Consider the following 26,703-nt stretch of genomic DNA (forward strand, 5'->3'; position numbering starts at 1 on the left):
TTGGCTGATATTCATTTTATTTCCAATTTGAAAACAAATAAAACAACAATATCAAGATAATGTGCCTAAGTCCAAATTCAGTTTTCATACTGGCTAGGTCAAAGTCCAGAAATGATTCTTGTTTGGATGGAGGCCTGCTCCCTCTTAAAATAAATAATAAATAAATAAATAAATAAATCCTTTTGTATTCAGTGTTATGCTCTTGCCATCTTGAGCAAAAAATAAAAGTTGCAAATTAAGCAGTTCAAATTGAACTTAAGTGGAATGTAAAAATATTGTACTTCTTTTTTTTTTTTCTCCTCCTATTAAATTATTAAATAAATGATCAGAGTCTATCAGTTCTGAATTAAATATTTAGATTAAATATTTAACCTACACTCAAATATTTGAGTTAAATTCTACTGTGAAGTACTTGCAAAATTATCATCTGGTTTATCTGTTTGTCACCTCAGATTTGCAAGGCATGCTGATGTGACGTTTTGGGTATGCTAGTTCTCTTGCTTATAAGGACTAAATTAAAAATTATCATAGAATTATAGAATGATTGAAATCAGAAAAAAATAGAATAATAGAATGATTAAAAAATTAAAAATTAGTTACACTATATTAATGAATTTGAAGAATTAGAACTATCATTTAGGTTCAAGACTATTGTTTAGATAGTGGGGATTATTATTAGCATTATTATTAACGATATTGTTAAATATACATCCTAGTTACTGATAGTTAATGAAAATCCTAAAACCAAATACGATTCTACCTTACAGGGTTGCAGAGTAATTCATTTTCTTTCTAACTTCCTTAAAAAGTCCCATACACTTAAAAATAACATTCTGTCCAAATAGAGAGAAGCTCTTTTATCTGCATAGCATTTTCTACATAAAATGCAGCGTCAAAAGAACAACATAATGTAGCACAAGGAGTTATGTTATACCATGAGGAAAACATCCTCAAAATGACAGACTAGTCTGTGCCAAAAAGGACATTTCATTTTTATGGCCTCTTGCAAGCAGTGCTGTTAGAAAAATGGTCTATATTGTTCACCTGAAAAGTGTTTTATGAATGAGTTGGTATGGAGATCTGGACTCCCTTCAAGCATTTAATTGTGTACTTGCCATTAAGAATATGAATAATTGTACCTCAGGGAGGCTACTTATAATTCATTATGTATTTTGGTGCAGTGCTAGATTGGCATATGCATACTAGGACTAAATTCACCATTACCTTGAATAATGAGTAGCCATATGCAGTATTTTTGCAAAATGTAAAACTGTATCATATCATATTGTCCAGTTATAAAATAGAAGATACAAAGCAGTGAGCAGTCAGGCACTTTAACAACATTTTCTCTATTCATAATTAATATTATTCTGCAAATCCAAAGTAGCCTATCAAAAGGAGGTACCTAGAGTGTACCCAGAAAGAAAGTGACAAAATATAATCTAAAGTGACTCATCATTTCCCATGGTATTATTTTCCACTGCACTGGTCTAAAGTATACTGACAGTTGCTGTTCTGAAATGGGGAAAAGGTCCACAAATAAAAGGTAGGTCAAAGTAGTTCTGTCTAATTGGAATTCTGGTAGCTGAAGCAAATGCAAGATACTATTGATAACAATTTAAACTGTGGAAGGATAACTGTTAAAACAGTATTAAACAACTGAAGCGAAATACAATATTTTAAAAATATAAAGTATACCATAAACTACATGGACGTATGAGTGTTATAGAACTGAAAAAAAAATGGAAAAAAAAAAAAAAGAAACAATGCCTGAAGATATCTCCAAATTCTGTGGAGATAAGGATGAAAATCTGCTTTATATGTAATTTTGCTAAAATTACTGCTGGCAGTTATTTATATCTGACATTGAATAAATAAAATAAAACATGTATTTGTCTCTTATTACATTGCAAGAGGTAGATCATTATATATTGAAATTCACACACAACAACTCTCATACATGTATCAGGTATAATAAATCAACATGTATCATAAATGTAGTTTTAGAAAATCTTGTGTATTTCATCATGTTCAACATATCTGGAAGCTCATAGAAAAGAAAAATCTTTTAAAGCAATATGAGTTCTAGTCTACAAATTGACTTATTGATTACTCTAAGTGGTATAATACCACTGGGATCCTCAATGATGGATAAAACAAAATAAAGCAAAACAGAAAAAACGGCGTGGAGAGGGAACCACAACAGAACAGACACATCCCAAATTGGGTAGCATGAATTATTGCACACCTGCCTACTGGAATTAGGAAACTCCTTCCAACTGCAAACACAGTGAAAACCTCCATGGGGACGCCCAAACTAACATAATTCATAAATATATACCTACACATCCTACAGACTCAGTTTGGATTCTCCTAGCAATATCAACATTCCTTAAGCTTTAACACAGTATCTGTTAAAAACAGAAAAACGGGTTTATAGTTTCCTGGAGCATACATCTGGGTTGCTGAATGAAGGAAAGCCTGTATAAACACAGGTGGAAAAACAAATGGAGGAAAGAAAAGATAGCAGGAACACAAGTCTTATCTTTTGTCCTTTGAGGTTGAGCAGAATGTTGCCAGTGACTTCAGCAAGAGCGGGATGTGACCACTGTTAGTAATCAGTTCTTTATCCACCAGCAAGCAAGCAAATAAAGTAACAGCAGAGTTCTGAACGTGTTCACAGAAATCCTCTTTCAGATAGTTCTGCTGAGTATCAGTAGTTGGGTAGTGTTGGATTTATTCATATTTTTCACTCTTTGTAGGCATGTCAGTCCCAATCTAAGACACCATTTAAGCAAAATGAGGTTCAGCACATGCTTAGGTGGATCAGGACTGCATGCCCAGAGTATCTGCTCTGATTGCATTGGGGTGGGCATCTGGAGGGGAATGGGACATCTTGAAATTCCTGCTCATCAACATGCTTTGCAGTAGCTGTGGGACAACTTTAACCTTTATGTTTGGAGGGGGAATATTCTGAATTATAAAATGGCAAAATGTTCCTTTTTGTCTTTGCTTCCCACACAGAAGCCTGCAGTCCATACCAGACTGTCAGTGAACACCAGCAGACTCCATGGCTGGGGCTAGGGATATGCAGAGAAGTAAAGGGTCTCAAGATACCAGGGAGAAAAAGTTTTTACTTATTTATTTATTTATTTATATTTTTATTTTTTCTCTTCCAGGAGGTAAGGAGATCTGTCAGAGACAGATCTTATTGTGACAGCTAAAAAAGCCCTAAGATTCACATGCAGAACCAACCAAGAAGAAGGAAGTCAACTGTTGGAAAGTAGCTCTTGTACTGTAACAAACTTCCATTTAGTTTACCATACTCCTGCAGGTTTGTTGTTATTAATCATGAGACCTTTATAAATCATCAACATGGACTGATGATCACATGGAGTGGCTGTGATATCATTTACTCCAGCAAAAATCAGAATTCACTTGTACCAGGGCTATTACACCAGTTCATACCAACATACATTGTTTTAATGTAAATTAGACTAGTATTGGCTCATTAGATACATTAAAATAATATTTCTGCTCTGTAAAGCCTCAGTAAATGATGAACTATACTTCTCCATAAGTAAATGACTCATGTTCTTGTACCTCATCTGTAAACATTTAAATATCTTTACTTCTTAGCACCTTCATGTGTCTAGTGAGGAAGAAATGCACAATCTGTCCCATAACTCCTCCTAGCACGAAAAGGTCTTTGAGCAAATTCTAATACAATCATCTAATACACAGAGTAAAAGGTTCAGTAGGTCTGAAACCAGCAATTTCCTCCATACCATTTACTACAGGGATTATATCATAAGTAGGGTTGAAATATTGAGGTGTTAAATAAGAGAGAAACACAAATACATACTGAGACAAAAAAAAAAAAAAGTTAGGGAGGTTTCTCATTCCTTTCCTTGTAGATATTCAAAACCATGGACTAGATGCATCCCTCCTTCCCCCTCCCCCCCCTCAAAAAAAAAAAAGTTTAAAAAAAAAGTTAAAAAAAATGTAGCAATTACAACATCTTCAAAATAATATCGCTTGCCTTTTTCAACTGCCTCCTGACTATTATTCTCCATTCCAGGAAGACTGAATGCAAATGTGTTCATCTCAAATTGAATTTAGTTGCAAACACATATGCAGTCAGGCTTCCCTACTTGCTGTTCAAAAGGGATAGGTGTGAATACCTTCCTGCTTTCTGTCCAGCTTCTGAAAAATGCTTCAGTCTTGTTCAAACATCATCATGCCCCTTACCTACCAATCTCATGGCCATGATGTTTCCATGAACTCATACTTTCTAAGTATTCTTAGAATACTTAGAATATTCTTTGCATTTACTTAGAATACTTAGAATATTCTTTGCATTTCTTTACACCCCTTTCTACCTGACTCCTACCCACACAGTCTTCTCTATTGACCACTGTCTGGCTCCCCAGATTCTTCTGACCTCCACCATGTTTTCATCCTATTTGTTAACATAGCTCACCTCCTTCTGATCATCCACTCTCTCCTGACCATTTTCATTCATGTCTTACTGTCACTTCCCATTCTCTATAAGCAGCTAGAAGGAGACAACTATAATTTCCATTGAGGACAACCTTGTTTCCCCTTATACGAAAACTGTGTCAGTCTCAGTGGGAGAAGTTCCATTCTCTTTTATTTAGAAAGAGAAAAGACATATTTACTACTTTGCTGAAAGAAGCAGCAATCCTATCTCTAATAATGGGGAATAGAAAGTTATTTTAACAAACAGGAAAAAAGCACTGGAAGACATTGAAATCCACAGATATTTAGGAATAATGACTATGTCTATTTAGAATAACAGTATATGGTCATGGAGAATTCCATTAAACCAGGTAAAAAAGCAGTACTAAAGCCCCTGAAATTCTGCACTCATAATCACAGCTTACCTCATTTCACTGGCATAGAAATGATCATATAACTGAGCAATATATGCAAATTACTTTAACGCATTCCTCGTTGTCATATTCCTTTCCCTTCTCTAAAAACATACACAAATGTACCATGTGAGCTCAGGAATTCTAAGGACAGTCAAGAAATAAAATTACTATTTTTATTAAATGCTAGGAAAAGACAAATAGAATTGATTGTCCTGAATCTTTATGAAGCAGTCTTTCCACTCATCTACATCTGTTCAAGAAATAATTTATGGCAGTTTCTTTAAAACATTCCCTCCGTGGTCTTTACTGAAAGGTATGAAAGAACAAAGTCAACCTAAAACCACACCTTTTTTCTGAATATATTTACTATCTACTTTGTTATTCCAGGAATGTGACAACATTTTGTTGTTGTTTGTTTGTTTGTTTGTTGGTAAGTTGACTGGTTGACTGCATAACTGACAGTGCAGATGGGTGAGTATTTCTCACTTCACAGTATCACAGTATCACAGATTTCGAGGTTGGAAGAGACCTCAAGATCATCGAGTCCAACCTCCGACCTAACACTAAGTACTCCACTAAACCATATCGCTAAGCTCTACATCTAAACGTCTTTTAAAGACCTCCAGGGATGGTGACTCCACCACCTCCCTGGGCAGCCCATTCCAATGCTTAATAACCTTTTCGGTAAAGAAGTACTTCCTAACATCCAACCTAAAACTCCCCTGTCGCAACTTTCGCCCATTCCCCCTCGTCCTGTCACCAGGCACATAGGAGAACAGACCAACCCCCACCTCTTTACAGCCTCCTTTAAGGTACCTGTAGAGAGCGATAAGGTCGCCCCTGAGCCTCCTCTTCTCCAGGCTGAACAAGCCCAGCTCCCTCAGCCGCTCCTCGTAAGACTTGTTCTCCAGACCCCTCACCAGCTTGGTCGCCCTTCTCTGGACTCGCTCGAGCACGTCCATGTCCTTTCCTGTAGCGAGGGGCCCAAAACTGAACACAGTACTCGAGGTGCGGCCTCACCAGAGCTGAGTACAGGGGCACAATCACTTCCCTAGACCTGCTGGCCACACTGCTTCTTATGCAGGCCAGGATGCTGTTGGCCTTCTTGGCCACCTGGGCACGCTGCTGGCTCATATTCAGCCGACTATCAACCAATACTCCCAGGTCCCTCTCGGCCAGGCAGCTTTCCAGCCACTCATCTCCCAGCCTGTAGCTCTGCTTGGGGTTGTTGCGCCCCAGGTGCAGGACCCGGCACTTGGCCTTGTTGAACTTCATACAGTTGACCTCAGCCCATCGCTCCAGCCTATCCAGATCCTCCTGCAGAGCCTTCCTGCCCTCGAGCAGATCGACACACGCACTTAGCTTGGTGTCATCTGCAAACTTACTGAGGGTGCACTGGACGCCCTCATCCAGATCATCGATAAAGATATTAAAGAGGACCGGCCCCAGTACCGAGCCCTGGGGGACACCACTAGTGACCAGCCTCCAACCAGATTTGACTCCATTCACCACAACTCTCTGGGCCCGGCTATCCAGCCAGTTTCTAACCCAGCGAAGCGTACGCCAGTCCAAGCCCCGAGCAGCCAGTTTCTTGAGGAGAATGTTGTGGGGAACTGTGTCAAAAGCCTTACTGAGGTCAAGGTAAACCACATCCACAGCCTTTCCCTCATCCACCAAGCGCGTCACTTGGTCATAGAAGGAGATCAGGTTCGTCAAGCAGGACCTGCCTTTCATAAACCCGTGCTGACTGGGCCTGATCGCCTGCTTGCCCTGCAAGTGCTGCGTGATGACCCTCAAGATAATCTGCTCCATGAGCTTTCCTGGCACTGAGGTCAAACTGACAGGCCTATAGTTCCCCGGGTCTGCCCTGCGGCCCTTCTTATAGATGGGCGTCACATTGGCTAGCCGCCAGTCAACTGGGACCTCCCCCGATAGCCAGGACTTCCGATAAATGATGGTAAGCGGCTCGGCCAGCTCCTCCGCCAGTTCGCTCAGTACCCTCGGGTGCATCCCATCCGGCCCCATCGACTTGCGCACATCCAAGCTCCGTAGCAGGTCACCAACCATTTCCTCATGGATAGCGAAGGCCACATCCTGCTCCCCATCCCCTTCCACCAGCTCAAGGCACTGGGTATCCAGAGAACAACCGGTATTGCCACTAAAGACTGAGGCAAAGGCGGCATTAAGCACCTCAGCCTTTTCCTCATCCTTAGTAACTAGGTTTCCCCTCGCATCCAGTAAAGGATGGAGATTCTCCTTAGTCCTCCGTTTCGCGTTGATATATTTGTAAAAGGATTTTTTGTTGTCTTTAACGGCAGTAGCCAGGTTGAGCTCCAGATGAGCTTTGGACTTTCTAATTTTCTCCCTGCACAGCCTCGCTACATCCTTGTAGTCCTCCTCAGTGGCCCGCCCTTTTTTCCAAAGATTATAAACCCTCTTTTTTCTGCTAAGCACAAGCCGCAACTCTCTGTTGAGCCAGGCCGGTCTTCTTCCACGCCGGCTCGTCTTTGGACACATGGGGACGGACCGCTCCTGTGCCATCACGATTTCCTTCTTGAGGAGCGCCCAGCCTTCCTGGACTCCTCTGCCCTTCAGAACCGCCTCCCAAGGGACTCGGCCAACCAGCGTCCTGAGCAGCTCAAAGTCAGCCCTCCAGAAGTCCAATACAGCAGTTTTACTGGTCCCCTTCCTGGCCTCGCCAAGAATAGAGAACTCTACCATTTCATGGTCACTCTGCCCAAGACAGTTTCTGACCACCACATCTCCCACCAGTCCTTCTCTGTTTGTGAAGAGAAGGTCTAGCGGGGCACCACCCCTGGTAGGTTCGCTGACCAGCTGCGTCAGGAAGCTATCTCCCACGCTCTCCAGAAACCTCCTAGACTGCTTTCTCTGTGCCGTGTTGTGTTTCCAGGATATGTCCGGGAAGTTGAAGTCCCCCACGAGGACAAGCGCCGACGATTTTGCAACTTCTGTCAGTTGCCTATAAAACTCCTCATCCGTCTCCTCATCCTGGTTCGGCAGTCTATAACAGACCCCGACCAGGAAGTTAGCCTTGCCGGCCTTCCCGCGGATCCTAACCCACAGGGATTCAACCTTATCATTCCCAGCCTGGAGTTCCACAACATCAACATCAAAAGATTCTCTAATGTAGAGAGCCACGCCACCACCCCCTCTGTGCTGCCTGTCCCTCCTGAAGAGCCGATAGCCAGGCATTGCAGCACTCCAGTCGTGGGAGCGGTCCCACCACGTCTCCGTGATGGCAACCAAGTCGTAGCCTGCCTGCTGCACGATGGCTTCCAGCTCCTCCTGTTTGTTACCCATGCTGCATGCATTAGTGTAGATGCACTTCAGCTGGGCCATCGCCTTCTTCCCCGGCCTAGCCATTGTTTCCCCCGGCACAGCTCCAACAAGCCTTGTTTGAGCCCCGTCCCCCTTCTTACCTAGTTTAAAGCGCTCTCTATGAGTCCCGCCAGCTCCTGGCCTAGGATCCGTTTTCCCCTTGGAGATAGGGACCCGTCTGGGGCCATCAGGCCGGGTGCCGAGTAAAACTCCCCATGGTGAAAAAAACCAAAATTTCTGTGCTGGCACCAGCCTCTGAGCCACCTATTAACCACACGAGCTTTCCATGTCCTCTCCGTGCCTCTCCCTTCCCCCGTAGGGATGGACGAAAACACCACCTGCACTCCCGCTCCCTCCACCAATCGTCCCAGCCCCCTATAGTCCTGTTTGATAGCCTTGAGGCTTCTCTTTTCAACATCGTCACTGCCAGCCTGGACTATCAAAAGCGGGTAATAGTCAGAGGGGCGAACCAGGTTTGGAAGCTTCCTGGTAATGTCTCTGACCCTGGCCCCAGGGAGGCAGCAGACTTCCCTATGTGTGGGGTCAGGCCGACAAATAGGGCCCTCCGTTCCCCTGAGGAGGGAGTCGCCCACAACAATCACCCTTCTTTCTTTCTTGGTGGAGGCAGTCCTGAGGCGTGGAGTCAACTTCCTCACCTCAGGCATCCTCCTGGGTAGGCTTCCTACCTCATCCTCACCCACCGGTCTCTCTAGCTCCAGGGCCTCAAACCTATTGTTCAAGGGCACCTGGGAAGGCGGCACCGGAAGGGGAGGGCATCTCCTGCGAGGTCGAGCAGGGACCTGTCTCCATTCCTCCTCAACTCGCAGGTCCCCTCCCTCTGCCCGATGGCGACAGGGCAGGGGGTCCACCCCTCTTTGGAGCGTCTCACCCTGGTCCCTCTCCCTCCGGTCCTGCAGGGAGTCGCTCCACCAGTCTATCTCCCGCTCGCACTCCCTGATATCCCTCAACCTCTGCACCTCCTCCTTGAGCTCCGCCACCATGCGGACCAGGTCGTCCACCTGCTCGCACCTCACGCAAGCAGTCTCTCTGCCTCCCGCCGATGGCAGCAAGAGGCTCAGACACTCCCCGCATCCGGAGACCTGAACTGCCGCATGTTTGGGCGGGCAGTCGGTCTGGGTGTGTACTGACTTCCTAGAGAAAGCACCGTGCCTGGTGGAGACCATTGCAGCCCAGCTGACGGGAGAGTGCCGTTGGAGGAGTTGTCCCTATGGGCGGGTGTGAGCGTCCGCCCTTCCTGCCCGCGCTCACTGCCTCGCTAACTGCCGCGTCACTCCCTGTTTGCCGGCCCTGTTCGCCGCGCTCCTGGTCGCTCGCGCTCCCTAAGGGCTGCCTTTGAACGGCCGGGGGGAGGAGCTGTCGCTGACGCTGCTGGCTCCGCCTACGCCTCGTCAGCCTCCCTCACGAGGGCTGCCGGTGCCTGGCGGCTCCCTCACGTAGGCTCGATGCCCGAAAACTAGCCCTGCCTGTCCCGATCCCACGCTCCGCTGCAGCACGCGTCTGCCCCGGAGCCGGTCGCCTCGGCACTTATTCCCTTATGCATGTTTAATATATTCCATCAGAAGTGTGGTGGTGGGAAGGGTACAGGGATACAAATACAAGGGATAGGAATAGTACCAGACATTACTTTCACATTAATTGGAGTAGATAGGTGGGATGAAAATAAGTGATCACAAATGAGACCTTTCCCAGGTCCTTATTCCCTTTCCCTCTCCTCTCCTCTCCTCTCCTCTCCTCTCCTCTCCTCTCCTCTCCTCTCCTCTCCTCTCCTCTCCTCTCCTCTCCTCTCCTCTCCTCTCCTCTCCTCTCCTCTCCTCTCCTCTCCTCTCCTCTCCTCTCCTCTCCTCTCCTCTCCTCTCCTCTCCTCTCCTCTCCTCTCCTCTCCTCTCCTCTCCTCTCCTCTCCTCTCCTCTCCTCTCCTCTCCTCTCCTCTCCTCGAGTCTCCTCGAGTCTCCTCGAGTCTCCTCGAGTCTCCTCTCCTCGAGTCTCCTCGAGTCTCCTCTCCTCTCCTCTCCTCTCCTCGAGTCTCCTCGAGTCTCCTCGAGTCTCCTCGAGTCTCCTCTCCTCGAGTCTCCTCGAGTCTCCTCTCCTCGAGTCTCCTCGAGTCTCCTCTCCTCTCCTCGAGTCTCCTCTCCTCTCCTCTCCTCTCCTCTCCTCTCCTCTCCTCTCCTCTCCTCTCCTCTCCTCTCCTCTCCTCTCCTCTCCTCTCCTCTCCTCTCCTCTCCTCTCCTCTCCTCTCCTCTCCTCTCCTCTCCTCTCCTCTCCTCTCCTCTCCTCTCCTCTCCTCTCCTCTCCTCTCCTCTCCTCTCCTCTCCTCTCCTCTCCTCTCCTCTCCTCTCCTCTCCTCTCCTCTCCTCTCCTCTCCTCTCCTCTCCTCTCCTCTCCTCTCCTCTCCTCTCCTCTCCTCTCCTCTCCTCTCCTCTCCTCTCCTCTCCTCTCCTCTCCTCTCCTCTCCTCTCCTCTCCTCTCCTCTCCTCTCCTCTCCTCTCCTCTCCTCTCCTCTCCTGTCTCCTCTCCTCGAGTCTCCTCTCCTCGAGTCTCTTCTCCTCGAGTCTCCTGTCCTCGAGTCTCCTCAAGTCTCCTCTCCTCGAGTCTCCTCTCCTCTCCTCTCCTCGAGTCTCCTCTCCTCTCCTCGAGTCTCCTCTCCTCTCCTCTCCTCTCCTCTCCTCTCCTCTCCTCTCCTCTCCTCTCCTCTCCTCTCCTCTCCTCTCCTCTCCTCTCCTCTCCTCTCCTCTCCTCTCCTCTCCTCTCCTCTCCTCTCCTCTCCTCTCCTCTCCTCTCCTCTCCTCTCCTCTCCTCTCCTCTCCTCTCCTCTCCTCTCCTCTCCTCTCCTCTCCTCTCCTCTCCTCTCCTCTCCTCTCCTCTCCTCTCCTCTCCTCTCCTCTCCTCTCTCCTCTCCTCTCCTCTCCTCTCCTCTCCTCTCCTCTCCTCTCCTCTCCTCTCCTCTCCTCTCCTCTCGTCTCCTCTCCTCTCGTCTCCTCTCCTCGAGTCTCCTCTTCTCGAGTCTCCTCTGCTCTCCTCTCCTCGAGTCTCCTCTCCTCGAGTCTCCTCGAGTCTCCTCGAGTCTCCTCTCCTCTCCTCTCGTCTCCTCTCCTCGAGTCTCCTCTTCTCGAGTCTCCTCTGCTCTCCTCTCCTCGAGTCTCCTCTCCTCAAGTCTCCTCTCCTCTCCTCATTCTATCCAGCAGCAGCTATTATTTCACATTTGTCCCAGCAGCTGTTAGGGTTCAGATTCACTTGCCCCCATTTTTTTACCCCTTGCCTCATCCTAGCTGTGCTTTGGTATGCAGTGTAATAAGTTCTTGAGGTGTTTGGATAGTGCAAACAGCTTATTTTTTGTCTGTATTCCTGCTAAGAAGGGTAGAGGATGAACTGGATGAGCTAAAGAGTCATTTGCACTGCAACAGCAGGCTGACAGTTATGTAAAATACTTCCATGTGCAATCTCTTCTGATCCTCTGCTGGTTCAGAGGAGTATTATGGCCAGATTCAGCACACAGGCTCTTGCAAACTCGTTTTCCTAAACTGGGGCACTGCTAAGCATAGAGAAGACCAAGACCAAGGTTGCTCTGTTTCTTCACCCTCACTCAGCATTTACCTTTTCTTTCTCCTTAATCTCCTCTCTTTGACATCTATGGTTTAAGCCCATGGGATAAGCACAGAACTGCTTTACTGAAGTGCTTCCACAAATACTGGTACAAATCACCTTGCAAAGGCTACTGCAGGGTGACACAGCCTGCTGGCCCCCTCAGTAGGAGTTGCTTTAGCATATTATTCTAAAATGGGATTAGTTAAGTAATTCTACAGCCCAATTCAAACACTGAGCCCAAATCACTTTTCTAAGCTTTCCACTTCTGTATACCAGCTAAATGCCACTGATTAGGCTTTCAATTCAACATTTTCTGAAAGGTTTTTGACTCAGTTCCCAGATGATTCATGGGATTCATCAGAAATTTAATACAATAACCAACTAACTGTAATGGTCATGGGCAGCAGTGGTATGCACAAATGTTCAATCAGCTTCTGGAAACCAGACTTTTCTCTACTCTAAGAAACAGACACCTATTTTATTATACAAAGAAAATTTAAAGCCACAAGGAACAAAATTTTCATACTGATTGATTAGTATATGTTAAAAAATATGCTTTCATCCAAATAGAAATATTCAGAAGCCTTCATTTAAATGAATATCTATTTTTCATTAGGATTACCAAATGAATTTAACTTGGATTAAAATTCATGTCTGTTTTTTATTAATATGCATTTGTTAGACATCTATCTAGTCAAACAGGAAGTCCAGTTTCTCATATTTTATACTGGAAGGCTAATCAATATTGCATGCTAAAATTCAGTGAAAAAGCACTAATAACAGCCTGAAATATTCATGAAGGACAGCAAAATCTCATAATAATATGATCATTTATCAACTGTCTATTTTTCTGGTTTTTACAGTGATTTTTACCTTTTAGAAATACTTTACATTTATGACTAATATTTTCTATTCCCTTTTAAAGAAGATGAATCCTGTTATTTTACCTTTAAATATCTAGAAAATTACTATGCAAATTATTATCTTCATTTTTATCTTCATACTGTCAATTAAATAACAGTGCTCTTCATTCAAAATCACTTCAAATTCAGGAAGGTCATTCTGTATCTTCAGTAGCTATCCTTGCAACAGTAAACAGACTATGAATGTATTATTCAGGAATACTTTGCGTGTACTTCCCTGAAACTGGAATTGTCTAGGCAAAAGATACTCAATAGACTTATTCTGATGTCTCTATATGTCTGATATCAAATATGGTTGATGCTAGTACTTTCACTCCGATATTATCATTAATTTTTGTCCTACTCACCTCCAAAGTAAGAGCCATCTGTCAACTTCAGCTCCTTGTTGGATTTGGTGATGACACCAGCAACACCATGCTGAATGAAATACATCTTTTTACCTACAGCCCCTTCTCGGATAATATAATCTCCAGGTTGGAACACCTCAAATCGCAGTTTGCTTAGCATGGCAGTCACAAAATTTGGGTCTGCGTTTGCAAAAAGGGGCATTGTAGCAACCAGCTTCCGACAATTGAAGTTGACAATCTCCTAAATGGAAAGGAAACATAATGATAAAAACAATGAGCAAATATATACATCATAATGGGTATTGAAAAAACTTTGTTTTCTTCATTAAAAAACTTTTTTATGGTCTTATTGGACACTTCTGTTTTTCTTACTATAACTAATTTTTAGTCTTTTCATTACATTTTCATCTATTCCTAGTGAAGTGATGGAAACAATAGTCCAGTACCAATTCGTATTACTCTTTATTACAAATGTTGTCTTCAAGTGATTTTTTTGATGATATCTTCCTTGACTTTTAAAGGGTAAAAGATAGGGTAGAAAGATAAAACTTACATAGGAATTACACAACAAGACTGGCAACAAAATTAGCTGCTGAAATAACTTTATTAAGTGATAACGTTATGCAACCAAACGTTTAGCCCTGTGTTCGCCAATATTACACCAGTAATATCTCTGATTTTAAGAACTGTACTGGTAGTAATAGATGCACACTACAGTTAGCTGAAGAAGTAGCTGAAATCAATAATAAAATTTCTTCCCTATAATTTAATTCATCTTATAAACACAGAGGCATACACTTCTACTGTTCAAAAAAATGCATATACAACAGAACCTTTAAATGTGGAAAGTGCTACTGTTTCCCTAAGACTACTACACGCCTGTGGTGGGCTGTTTCCCACCAAGAATGCTTATATTCACACAGCCAACAATGAGCACTTTACATGAGAATGTATCAAAAAGCTATGTGTCCTACTTGCTTTAAATCAAAACCCAGATAATTCCTCATAAAATTTCAAGCTATTTTTTGCAAGCCTTATTTGTCTTAGGAAAATGAACACGGTCAGTTATACAGATTTAAACAGTGTATTGAACTGGGACTAATCAGTATCACATGTGAAGAAGGGCTTAGGCAGGCAACTACTGAATTAGCAACCTAGACATGACAGGAAGAGCATGTATAATTATCCATACACAAATGCACAGATAAGAAATAAAATAAGCACACGACCAGCAGTCACCTATCTGCTTTAGAAAGCTAAATATTGTATGTCAATGGAGAACCCCTAGCATTTCTTAACACCAAGCAAAGCCTTCATGATTGATGTAAGGAGACCTGCCAGTGCTCTCATCCTTGACTCAACTCTTGTTGCTCTTTCAATCTTCTAAGCATCTGCTACTTCATACTTCCATCTCACATGGAAGCCTGATCTCTGGGCAGAAAGCTCAGATATTCTTGTCCAAGTACAGACAAAATTTCCTCTCACCCCGATCTTTTGATATCCTGCTTGTAGACACGATGGAAAAGTTCAGCTTTTTCCATAGTATAAGAATCAAAACCATAGCAGGTTCTTCAAATCATCTTGCATCTGGGAAGGAGATGGGGATCTCCTTTTGAATGGTTGCTGAGGCAGTTAAGAGGCATGGGCATCTCTGAGATCACTCAGAGTAAAGAAACAACCACATTTACCAAAGAAATTACATCCTTTCAGAATAAATCCAGTGGAACTTGGAAAAATACTGTGAAGCAAAAATTCTCACCAGATACTGGGAATAAATGAAGTTGTTATCTCCAGCAATATCTTACTTTTCATTAAAAAAAAAAAAAAAAAGAAAAACAAAAAGAAAAAAACAGGAAAAAACAAACAAACAAACAAAAAAAAACGGGAAAAGTTACTTCCTCATGCTATTCCTAGGATAGACTTCTGACAATCCCATGAGAAAGTGTCATTATATAATGGCAAATTAGAAATAGAAGAATCTGAGAAAGAAAAAAAAAAGAACACTACAAGGAGCAGTACAGTGATTCTCTTTAACCTCCATTTCAATAGCATCACATCTCTATACTTAGACACACACTAAATATTCCTTTTATACTTTTTTTTTTCTTCTGGAATGCGTCAAGGACATATACAAATTATATAATTAACATTTCATACAGATTTAATTCAGAATTACTGGGTTTAAGATAGAGTGAATGAAGAGTAAGATGCCACATCTTTGAAGTCAATCACTAAACCCCAACTGAATTCAGTGGGGATGTGATTCCACTAAGAACATTCGATCTGAGAATTATTTATGAGCAATGGAAACAGAACAACAATCCCCTTTCACTTTTCATTGTACTGCCTCTCTCTTTAGTCTCTCTGTTTGCCATAGCTCCCCTTCTTACGAGTGCTTTAACACACTTGAACCACTGCACCACGTATGGGCTCCACGACTAATCATAAACGACACTATCTACTCAAAAAACATCAAAATCAGAGATAAAAAAAAAATATTTTGTAATTTTAAAAAATAGTCTGCTTGTAAAAGCACCTGGAAAATTAGATGTAAGGTGTTGTTTGTTTGAATCTGAAAATATCAAGTAACAGCACCGCAAGGTGTAAACTACCAGACAGATGTCACTGGCATTCAATATCAGTGAATCCTGCTGAGTCATTACGTCATAAGGAGTAATCCCAGACCACCCGTTCAAGTATATACTGTATTATATAATAAATATCAAAAAAAAAAAAAAAAGATCCAAGCACAATGTCTTTCCAAGGAATAAGGAAAAGCCTGTTCTTTTCATCTAAGTAGGTAATAAGGAATCTCATTTCTCAGTAAAGCTGCAGTCACTGCTTCCCTGGCAAGTTTAAGTTATTCTCTGCTCACAGTGCTCACAGTATGGTGGCATCACGTGAGGAGTCCCAGACTACATTCTCTGGTGTGTATGAAACTGCCAAACTGCAGTCTTGGCTGATTCTAGAAAGCTGTAAATAACTATTACTTTTCTTGCTTTACTCAGGGACATTTCAGTAGACTTGCCACTTGTTTTCTGTTTCTGAAAGAGAATAGCTCTGTCTTGCATGTTTGGGAGATAGAGAAAGGAAATTATTAAATAAAGCAAAAATTGACTTGATACAGAAGATGGTGGGAGTAGTGAAGCACAGAAGGGGCTGGGAGAGTGAAAAGTCTGACTATGGTCATTATCAGAAAGAAAGAAACAGAACTAGATGGAACAGTACTAGGAAAGAGAGAACAGGAATAAAACAAAAGGAAGAAACACAAAGGATCTAGAAGAAGGGGGAAAAAAGGAGTCTGGAAGGTCGATTTTGAAAAAGAAACTGAAAATCCTGAAAAAGTGAGAGAAGGGCATCTACAAGTACTTCGGTGGCAAAAGGAAGACTAGGGAAAATGGGGGCCCTCTCCTGAAGGAAACAGGAGACCTGGTTACCTGGGACAGTGGGAAGGCTGAGGTACTGAATGAATTCTTTGGCTCAGTCTTTAACAGCAAGACTGGCCTTCAGGAATCCCAGGTTCCAGAAGCAAGGCCAGCAAAGATGTATCTGGAAGAGGATCAGGTCAGGGAATACTTAAGCAAACTGGACATTCACAAGTCCATTGGCCCTGATGGGATGCACCCATGAGTGCTGAGGGAGCTGGCAGATATGATTGTGATGCCATGCTCTGATCTTTGCTCAACTGTGGTAACTGAGAGAAGTGCCTGAAGACTGGAGGAAAGCAAATGTCACTCGTATCTCCAAAAAGGTCAGGAAGAATGACCCAGGGAACTACAGGACTCTTAGCCTCACCTCAGTCTCTGGGAAGGTAATGGAACGGCTAATCCTGGAAACCATTTCCAGGCACATAAAGGAGAAGAAAATCATATGAAGTAGTCAACATAGGTTCAAAGAAGTGAAGTCATGCCTGACCAACCTGACAAGCTTTTACAATGAAGTGACCAGCCTGATGGCTGAGAGGGAAAGAGTGGATATTGTCTTCCTGGACTTCAGTAAGGCCTTTTACACTGTCCCAATGTAAAAGCTCAAGGCACCAGTACATGCTGAGGACCACCTTGGTGAAAAGTGGCTCTGCTGAAAAGGGGGGTCCAGGTGGACACCAAGTTGAATATAACTCAACAATGAGCCCTTGCTGCTAAGAAGGTTAACGGTATTCTTGGCTGCATTAGGCAAAGTATCAGCAGCAGGTCAAGAGGGATGACCCTTCCAATCTGCTGAGCACTGGTGAGGTCACACCTGGAGTATTGTGTCCACTTCTGGACTCCCCAGTGCAAGATAGAGCTAGACACTCTGGAAAGAGTCCAATGGAGGGCTACCAAGGTAACTGAGGGACTGGAGCATTTCTCCAATTAGGAGAGAGTTGGGACTGCTCAGTGTAGAGAATAGGCTCAAGGGGGATTTCATCAATATCTGAACAGACTGAACAGAGGGTGCAAAGAGGATGGAGCCATGTTCTTTTCAGTGGTGCTCAGTGTCAGGACAAGAAGAAATGGGCACAAACTGGAACCTCAAAAGGATCTGTATAAATATCAGGAAGCCCTTCTTCACTGGGTGGGTGAAGGAGCCCTGGCACAGGTTGCCCAGAGAGGTTGTGGAATACCGCAAATATTGAAAAGCCGTCTGGATGGGTTTCTGGGCAGCCTGCCCAAGGTATCCCAGTTTAAGCAGGGGGATTGGACCAGATGACCTCCAGAGGTCCATTCCAACCTTAACCATTTTGTAATTCTGTGATATACAGAAAAAAGAAGAAAAGTGTTAAGTAATGTACCCTCATAGATTCATGACTTGATATAGACAGAGGGGAGAATTAAGGACTACATGGGTCTTCTGAAAAGAGCCAACCAAGCCTAATAGGAAATGATTTCATTTCTTCTTGGGACACACAGCAAAACACCCCCTTGTTGCAGGATTTTCACCTTTGGAAACTCATTTCCTCTTATGGCTCCATCTTCTGCACACATTTCTCTCTTGATATATAATCTATATCTGTATATATCCATGCATACAGACAGCTTATCTGCTCAGTCTGAGTTGCCTAATGAAGGTACCAACATAACTACAAAACCACCCTGCTGTGGTAATTTCAGCTGTTACATCCTAGTAATGCATTCGTTTTGTTGATTAGTTCTCTGTGAAAGTTTATGCTAAAGTACCAACTTTCCTTATTTAAGATGTTAGAAGGTGGAAAATTACTGAGGAAGAAAGAAATATGTCATTTTTAAGTGCTTTGTTTTTCTGTAAAGTGTTCTTTTATTTAAATATGAGATCATTCAGAACAAGTAAAATACATTTCTGTGAGTCTTAATCACAGGCCATGCTGTAATTTCAGATTCTTGTATATTACTTCAAATATCATCTTGGAGAGAAAGAAGCAGTAAAGATTATGAAAGCATCTTATGTAATTCAGAAGGCATCAAGAGAAACAGTGCTGTGTTTTAAAACAAAGGTAACTAAAAAAAAAAAAAACCTGCCATAAAAATCTTTCACACATTTTTGATTTATTTCTTTGGAGTCAGATTGGAACCAGATTATACTCCACAATATATCTTTATTAGAAGAAAGAATAATTGTTTTCTCTTTTATGTTTTCTCCATGACAAGAAAATAACAAATGAAAACTTTAGGAAAAGTTTAAGAACATTTTATGTGGCTAACGTGGTTAAAGGGGAAGAGTGCTTCAGACGCACATGGAGCAAGTGTTGATCTCATTCAGGTATTGGTCTCTGTTACAAAAGAACTAAATTCGAGGTGCAATGGTCTGCTTTATACTAGAGATTGCTTAGGTAATTGCACTGGCTCCTGCTGCTTTATGTTGTAGTAGTCTTATTACTTGTCCTGGCCTTTCTGGACATTTTTTGAAACTCATATTAAGTCATAAGATATTATCATTTTCTTGGGTTCAATATTTCTGTGCAATTGGTCCAATACATCTTGAGATGTCACATTTAGAGAGGCTGCTATGGAAATGTCCTAGTTGTGAATGGGACACAATGGTGGCCTACTTCTCTGATGGTATCAGGTAGAATTTTTAGGACTTTTTCCCAGGAGAAGACTTCTAAAGACTTTTAGATAGAGGCAGTGCTTTTAGTTAGACTGACTGGGAAAAGCTGTTGCTAAAATAAATAAATAAATAAAGTTCTTTTATGTCAAAAGTTTTATGTCTGAAAGGTTGTTTGCTTTTTGGTTTCCATCCACAAACTGTGTCTTTCCTATGTGGAGGCCGCTGAAGTCTTTCTATGGCTACACTGAGGTATTGCTTAGTTTCATCAGGTCAGTTTTACACATTATCGTAAAAATCTAGTGTACAGCTTTAACAATGTAATTTTTTCTTCTGAATATCTCTCTTTTATACTCTGCTTTAAAGGAGTAAGAAACTAAAGCAGTCCTAATTTCCCCACCATGGAAAGGAAAAAGTCACCGTACTGAGAAAGCTACTTTTTCTTTCTCACATGAAGAAAATTACTGAGCAAGTGATTGAGGGAGAACTATGGGAAAAGCATGATGCTTAGGAATTTGGGGCTATATTAGGATGTTGTAAATATGTAAGCTGGGTCTTAAGAAGTCATATTCTGTATGTGTTCATAATTACCTGTAATTTTTTTTAACCTGTTGGCCAATTATATTCAACTTTGGCAGAAAGGAGGCATCTCACAGACATTAAATTCTCACACATTTTATGACAGCAGGCAATAAGGTTGAATAGAATTGGTACCCCACTGAGGGAATGACTACATTATTAGTCACATAGCTCACATGTTAAATGTCAGAAAATCTACATGTGACAATAGGATGCAACATTCTTTATTTCTGTTATACCTGAAATTTTTCAAATTGCTTTGACACATTGTGGTTAATTATTTATATAGAGGGCTTCCCTGAAAAATAAATTTTGCTCAGAGGCTTCCATATAAGCGAAAATAACTATCTGATCTCCAGGGCAAAGACAATCAAGATGATCTTGGTTACCTTGAAAACCACTGGACAGCCTGCAATTTCCAAACCCCTCAGATCCCCAAGCCCTCCAACATACCTGTATACAGGTTTTGCAGATGCAAGTTTTTTTTGTTTGTTTGTTTGTTTGTTTTCTCAACCAGCTGAAAGATGAGCTTTAGGCATGCCAAAAGAAGGGAGAAATAAATATGCTTTCCAGCCAAACATTGAAAGAAATCCCCTGCTTGGATCTGCCAGGACTGAGTTGAAGCAGGTGCAGGTGCTTTTTTTTTTTTTTTTTTCTTTTCCTGTCTGACTCTGTTCACCTCATTTTAAGATAAGCCAGCCTTAAAAAGTGCATATGGTAGCTAGTATTGCTGTCTCCTAAGAGGAAGCAATCTTTTTTATGCATTTGCAAACAACGGGGATATAGGTTTGACCAATTATACTTTCTTGGCTTCTTTGATTAGATGTTGGCTTTCTGCATACTTTTCTATCATTACCTTGTTGCTTTGTTGTGTTTTTCTTTCTCAGCTCCTTGTATGCATTTTTTATGCCTCAGAATTATTATTGTATTAAATTCAAATGCAGACATGATAATCCTTTTGAGAGTATATGGTTCAACAATACCCCCAATAAAGTCAGTTTGGTGAAAGTTATCCATCTTTTTTTCCCAGCTTGTTAATTGATTTAATTGAACTTAAGGGAGACCAATTCTGTGCATCTCATGCTTTTATTCTCTAGATCTTCTATTATATTGAAAAGATTAAAGATGAGTAAAAGAAAGAAGGAAAGAAAGAAGAAAGATGTTCTCTCTCTATCCTTTCATTCACTAAACAGTCCACTCATTCCTAAACTGACTTACTTTTTAAGTGAATTTAGCTGTAATCTTCTTCAGTGTTCTGAAATGTTCTATGCCTTTTAATTTTGGTTTCCAGCTGGGTGCAATGCATCAAAAGGAGAACAGAGGTACAGCAATGTTTTAAGGTAATCTGTAGTTGTGGGATAGCTGGTCTAACTTTAAAAGCCTGGAAAGTCCTGATAAGTACTGAGATAAGTACATAAAGTTTGATTCAGTTGACCAGTTCCTAGTTCTTGAAGGCTTTTTCCCTCCCCATTTGTAGTGCTAAGAGTGACAATTGCTGAAAAAATTTCCTGAGTGCTTCTAGACGAAAACAACCCCCAGTTCATTACAGAAGGTAATATAAAATTAATGCTGTACAGTAACAGCAGTTGCTATAGAGACTGTCCCCTTTTATTAATTGAATAAATAAACTGAAATTTACGAATGTATTTAACAATTAATATTTCAGTTTTCTGTCCAAGAATAACCAAATCTCTTCATTCTCATTCATGTCTCTTTGTGTGTTATACTCACTAATACTATAATATTTACTAAAATATGTCCAATATATTGGGCAGGTGACATTTAAGACCAAAGTCTTAGCTCAGTAAGGCATTTTAAATATTTAAGTTGTCCTATTATGTCAGTGAGCCTACAAATTTAAACATATGTATTGTCAAATTGTGACAGAAAGAGAATTCCAAGAGATGTGAAGTTTATAAAATCCTATCTGTATTTTTCTATAACAGGAACTTGGGTTACCACTTGGAAGAGTGGTGTAAATTACTCATTACATTTCTTGTACAAATGAATGAAGCAAACCTCAAATCTTTCTAAAATAATGATTAAGAAACAGGAGAAAGTTTTGTTGTTGTTAATAATTACAAAACTCTTCCTAGTCTGCTTGCTTACAAGTTAATACTTATTATAGTGTTGCTTTTCCAGTCCCTTTTTCCATTTGGTAACCTGATGATTCTGGAAACCATATTAATCCTTGTATTTTTGTACTGAACATACAGTGATGCCACTTTGCTAACACTGATCAATTGTAATTGACCTTGTATGTGATCTGTGTGGCAGCTACTTTTTTTTTTTTTCCCCCTACTATATCATTAACGGGGGGGGGGGCTCAAATGCTACATGTAGCTCTTCTGAATAAACTGTGTTTCTTATATTCACCAAATGCAATGAGATTTCACTTAATTGCTGGCATAAAAGTGTTTTGTTTCAGTAAAGTGCTGGAAAGTATGTTGCTATTCTCAGGACAGTGATTGATTCACCTGATTGCAAGGAAGAGTATCTGTGTACAAGAGAAAGAAGGAAGAACAGTGCAAGAGAGAAAATGGAGAGTGGAATTTCACAAAGGCAGCCAGAGCTATACTTACATTTGTGTGACTTATTAGGTAAAATGTGTTGATTTGGGTATTTTGTTGTGTAAAATATTTGTTGGAATGCAGAAAAGCATGTGATGGCTGAACAATACATCTTGTCTCACTGAAGCAAGAAGGACTTTGAAGAAAATAACTTGTAGATGAAGGCAGAGAGGAAAAATCTGTGTTTGAAGCTAGCAGGGGTCTGCCTAGGAGCTAAAACAAAGTATTGAAACAAAGTATTGAACTTGGTGGCTGAAAAAACTCAACATGCCTTAGGAGAAATAGAAAGTTACATCCTGGAGATATATCTGTGTGTTGACTATTTCTGATCTGCTCTTGTTTAGTCAAGTGCAGAAATTTGATGTCAGGAATACTTCCCCTGCGAATTTGGTATGAGCTCCAGAACGGGCAAGAAATTCCTTCTGCAATCCTATCCCTCCTTTCTTGCCCTCTCTTTCGTCCTCCAGTCTCCTGTGCACCACAACCCGAATGGCCAGAACAAATGAGTCAGACAAAGAGGTAGTTTGCAAGAGAACTTGTTTTACCCACACCTTCTGTATACAGCCTAGCCAACACAGTAACAACAACAACCAGGAAAACAGTTATTTAAAAATCAGTGGCGGTTTGTTCACTGAGTTATTTTGAAGCTCTCCAAGAGGTCTGGATCAGAAATACTGATATATTGTTAATTGCTAGGTTAACAGTTATTCTTATTATGAAATTAAAAGCCCATTGTTTCAAAGCCACACTCTATAAAGTTATTAAGTAGCTTAAATTAAAACTTACTGATATTAGTGGATAAATCCGTTAGCTTAGCTTGAAATTCTCACACTGTTCAGAGTTTTTAAGTACATTTTTGTACGCACATAATTTTATTTGTAACTACTCAATGAAGGCCTAATGTACATTATGATATAGCATAAACAGCCAGCTTCTAACTTTAACACACAAAATTTAAACATTGCTATGTTATTTATTTTAGCATTTTCAAATGGTGAAAAAGAGCATTTGTAAATGAGGTGATTTATTTCAATTTATTAGAGAAATATGTGATGGAACCCTGAATGCCTGTGTATGTTAGAATATTTATATTCTCACCTATGTATGCATACATCTATATTTAACAGAAGGATATAAAAAGAAAGATAAGGAGGATGCCCATTACCTTTCTAATTCTGAATCAGCCATCGTCACTGCTGTACTATTTTAACAGGGTCAAGATAATTATAAAGTCATTTGAATTTGCCTTCTAAATGAACCTACTGCAAAGAGTGCTGGAGCAGGATAAGGCACAGGGACTCAGTGTTGTTACACTGTAAGACATGTGACACAAGTGTAAGGAGCTCATGACCCACATTCAGGCCACAGGGCTGGAATGCAAGCCATGCAGAAGTAGAAAAATACTAACAGCAGAGATTCTGGAGCTTCATTTTGCAGTGAATCATGAGAATGCTGCTCAGCTACAAATGAAAGTGTGAGACACAGAGAGCAGGCTTCTGCAGAGATAGCATCAGGTGGTAAAAATGAAGATGAAATCTCTGGGAGTAACTCAGCAGAGTGACAGCCAGACAGCCCTGAAGTTAGAATTTGCTTGAGAGTGCCACTTTGGCTAATACTGATAGCTGCAGGGGAAGAGATGCATAAATGGCACAGGAGGCGTGAAGAACGCAAGAAATTCTGAGGGCTACAAGTAGGAAGCATGACAGGAAGAACAGATTTGATAGTAGATCATGTCGAGGAAAGAGAAAGCAAACTGGCAGGAGTGGACCAGTCTATGTGCATTAGTAATACCAGCTAGAGTAAAAGTAATGTATAAGGCTCTTTAAATATATAGTAGGCAGGCATGCATAGCAATGGTAGATCCTGGAATGGTCAATTAGCCTTGGAAAAAAGATATGTAGTTTGGGGAGATCAGCTGCAGAATAGGTACCACACAAAATAAATAAATAAATAAATAAATCAGAAGTTAAAAAAATAGGTCCTTCAGAGAATACTAATGTTGAAGTGATTTTAGGCCAGTATTCGAGCCACTCACTCCAGTTAGTGTATAACATAAACAAGATAAAAGAGAGTGCATGGCATCACAGTAAGAAAGAATCATATTACAGCTAGGAGACAAATCATAGTCAAGACTTGACAGATCAATGATACACGGGACATCCTCACCAATTCTAGATACTGAATATATTTGTTCTAGGGAGCACAGAAAAGAAGTGCCTATGCAAATAATACATCCGAAGCCAGGAGAGACTCCTGTAACCTTCTATCATCCACATTTAGTAACTATGCTGTTCTTGCTCTCTGCATGCAGTCACTAAGGCCTTAAATATTTGTGCCTGTGCCTTCTTTCCAGGATTAGGCACACAGCAGAAGTGAGGGAGCCTGATGACAGCAGGGCTCCCAGGAGCTGCCATTAGCATCTGCGCACGAAACTATCAGCAGCCACAGGAGGCAGGTGGACATGCTATGGCACACTCTTTACATCAGTTAAATATTATTTTTTAAAAACAATTTCAGTTCACCTGCTTGCCCGAAGTGTTACATTTATTTAACCATTAATAGCATCTAAGTGCATTACTTATGTTATGAATTAAATATAAACTGAGGATTATTTCCATAAGAAATACATTCCTATAACTTAATCAGAAAGATTTTCAAATTATTTTAAGACTATATCTTAATCTCTATTTTGATGAATAAATTAATCTATAATGATTTTATATTATAGGAGAGCCCTTAAAAGCCTTGCCATTACAGTCCATTTTAAAGTAATATAACCATAGACTGGCAGCATAGGAAATATGTACTGAGTTATACCACAGAATAACAATGAGAAACATAAAGACCGTATTGTTACACATAACATATGCACTTAAAGAATACTATGTAAAGGTAGCAATAGATTATTATATAGTACTTTTCTCATACATACATTTTAGACACTTGGCTGTATGTAAGTGCCTGAAAGTGTGTGCATATATATATATATATATATCCCACATATATGAACGTACTTATATGTTCACAGATGTATGTATGTGTGCCTTGAATGTAAACACACACACATTTTAACAAAATAATGTGTCCTTATAAAAGTATATTTGAAATTAATTTTAGTTAAATATTCAGAGGTTAATGCAACTTGCGTAAAAGTGTGTGCTTGTATAACTGATGTGATAATCTACAAGCAAAAGGTGAGAGGAATGAAGAATCTGCTCCCAGTCCAAATTATGTTCTTTGGAAATGTAATGTCCTGATGTTCTATATTCTGCTAGGACACATGATCTGTATCTATTTTCAGCCAACATCTTCTCACATGGTAGCCTAAAAATAGGCCAGCTATGAACTTTATATAATGGTTCAGGAAGGGTATTAAACTCTTTCTCACATTCTGTTTTTCATACTGCTGTAAGTATCAATATTATGGAGAATGTATCTTGTGCTACAGAATGACAAAGCAAACTACATCCTCCCAAGTTCTGCTCTGCAGCATTATGGATGTCATTGCCACTTAATTCACTTCAAGGTTTGTCATATATTAAGCCGTCTACACATAATACCAACACCATTTCTCTTCCTCTCAGTAGCTCATCTATTTTGTGCCAGATGCTAAAAAGCATGAGAAATTTTATATCTAACTCCTACTAATGGGATACTTTCTACTCCTGGTGAAATGTGGATGATTATGAAAAGCAGTGTTTTCATAAATACCATAAGTGTAAATACAACGTTTAGCAATGAATGGTACAGCGAGTAGCTAGACATTTGTGTTCTCTAGATGCATGTACTAGCCACTGCATTTCCTGAATAACCTGTTGTCCAACCAGCACAGCATAATGTTCTCATCAGGAACATTTTTGAAATTATTCAAAATAGTTCTATTCTTTTCTTATTTTTTAAATACAGGCCCATTTTTGCCTCCTGATTTTCAGTTCCTCACTATTCCAAATTCCCTACTATGAGATAAACTTATTTTTGAATACAAATAAAAGTGACATTCACAAGATCACGGAAATAAATATTAAATAGCTTTCAGTTGCACAGTTAGATAATGACTGCCTGAAACAATCCAAACTAAAATGAAAACTATCAGTTACAAAGGACATGGCTTTTCTATATAATATATATACTCACATAGGTATTTATTTTATCAACAGAATAGTTCAGCCTTCTATCAAAGCACAATCTGCTACTTCAAAGCACAATCTGCTACTTCAAATGTACTGCAGTGATCAGAGTGCACAAGCATACAATGATCAGCCTATAAGACTTGTAACTGTATGAGCTTTAGGAACTTTATTAATCTCTTCTCAACCAATCACAGAGTTTTAATTTTTCACAAATGAGGGAAATGAAAAATGGATTTATTCATAAGAAAATTAAAAAACACAGCTGGGAGATTAAAATCTTCCTAGGGAAAGTCCTCAGCAGTAAGTAGTCTACT

The 26,703-nt window shown here is 40.9% G+C and overlaps 1 protein-coding gene across 1 annotated transcript in view; it reads right to left on the reverse strand.

Moving 5' to 3' along the window:
* The window catches only part of HCN1 (hyperpolarization activated cyclic nucleotide gated potassium channel 1), a 213,425-nt gene that overhangs the window by 13,787 nt on the left and 172,935 nt on the right, over positions 1–26,703 (reverse strand). Inside the window, exon 6 of the mRNA XM_066988158.1 lies at positions 13,111–13,351. Coding sequence (XP_066844259.1) covers positions 13,111–13,351 — 241 coding nt within the window. The remainder of the gene's footprint in view (positions 1–13,110; positions 13,352–26,703) is intronic.

This window comes from Anser cygnoides, chromosome Z (assembly GCF_040182565.1).
Source record: "Anser cygnoides isolate HZ-2024a breed goose chromosome Z, Taihu_goose_T2T_genome, whole genome shotgun sequence".
Classification (NCBI taxonomy): Eukaryota; Metazoa; Chordata; class Aves; order Anseriformes; family Anatidae; genus Anser; species Anser cygnoides.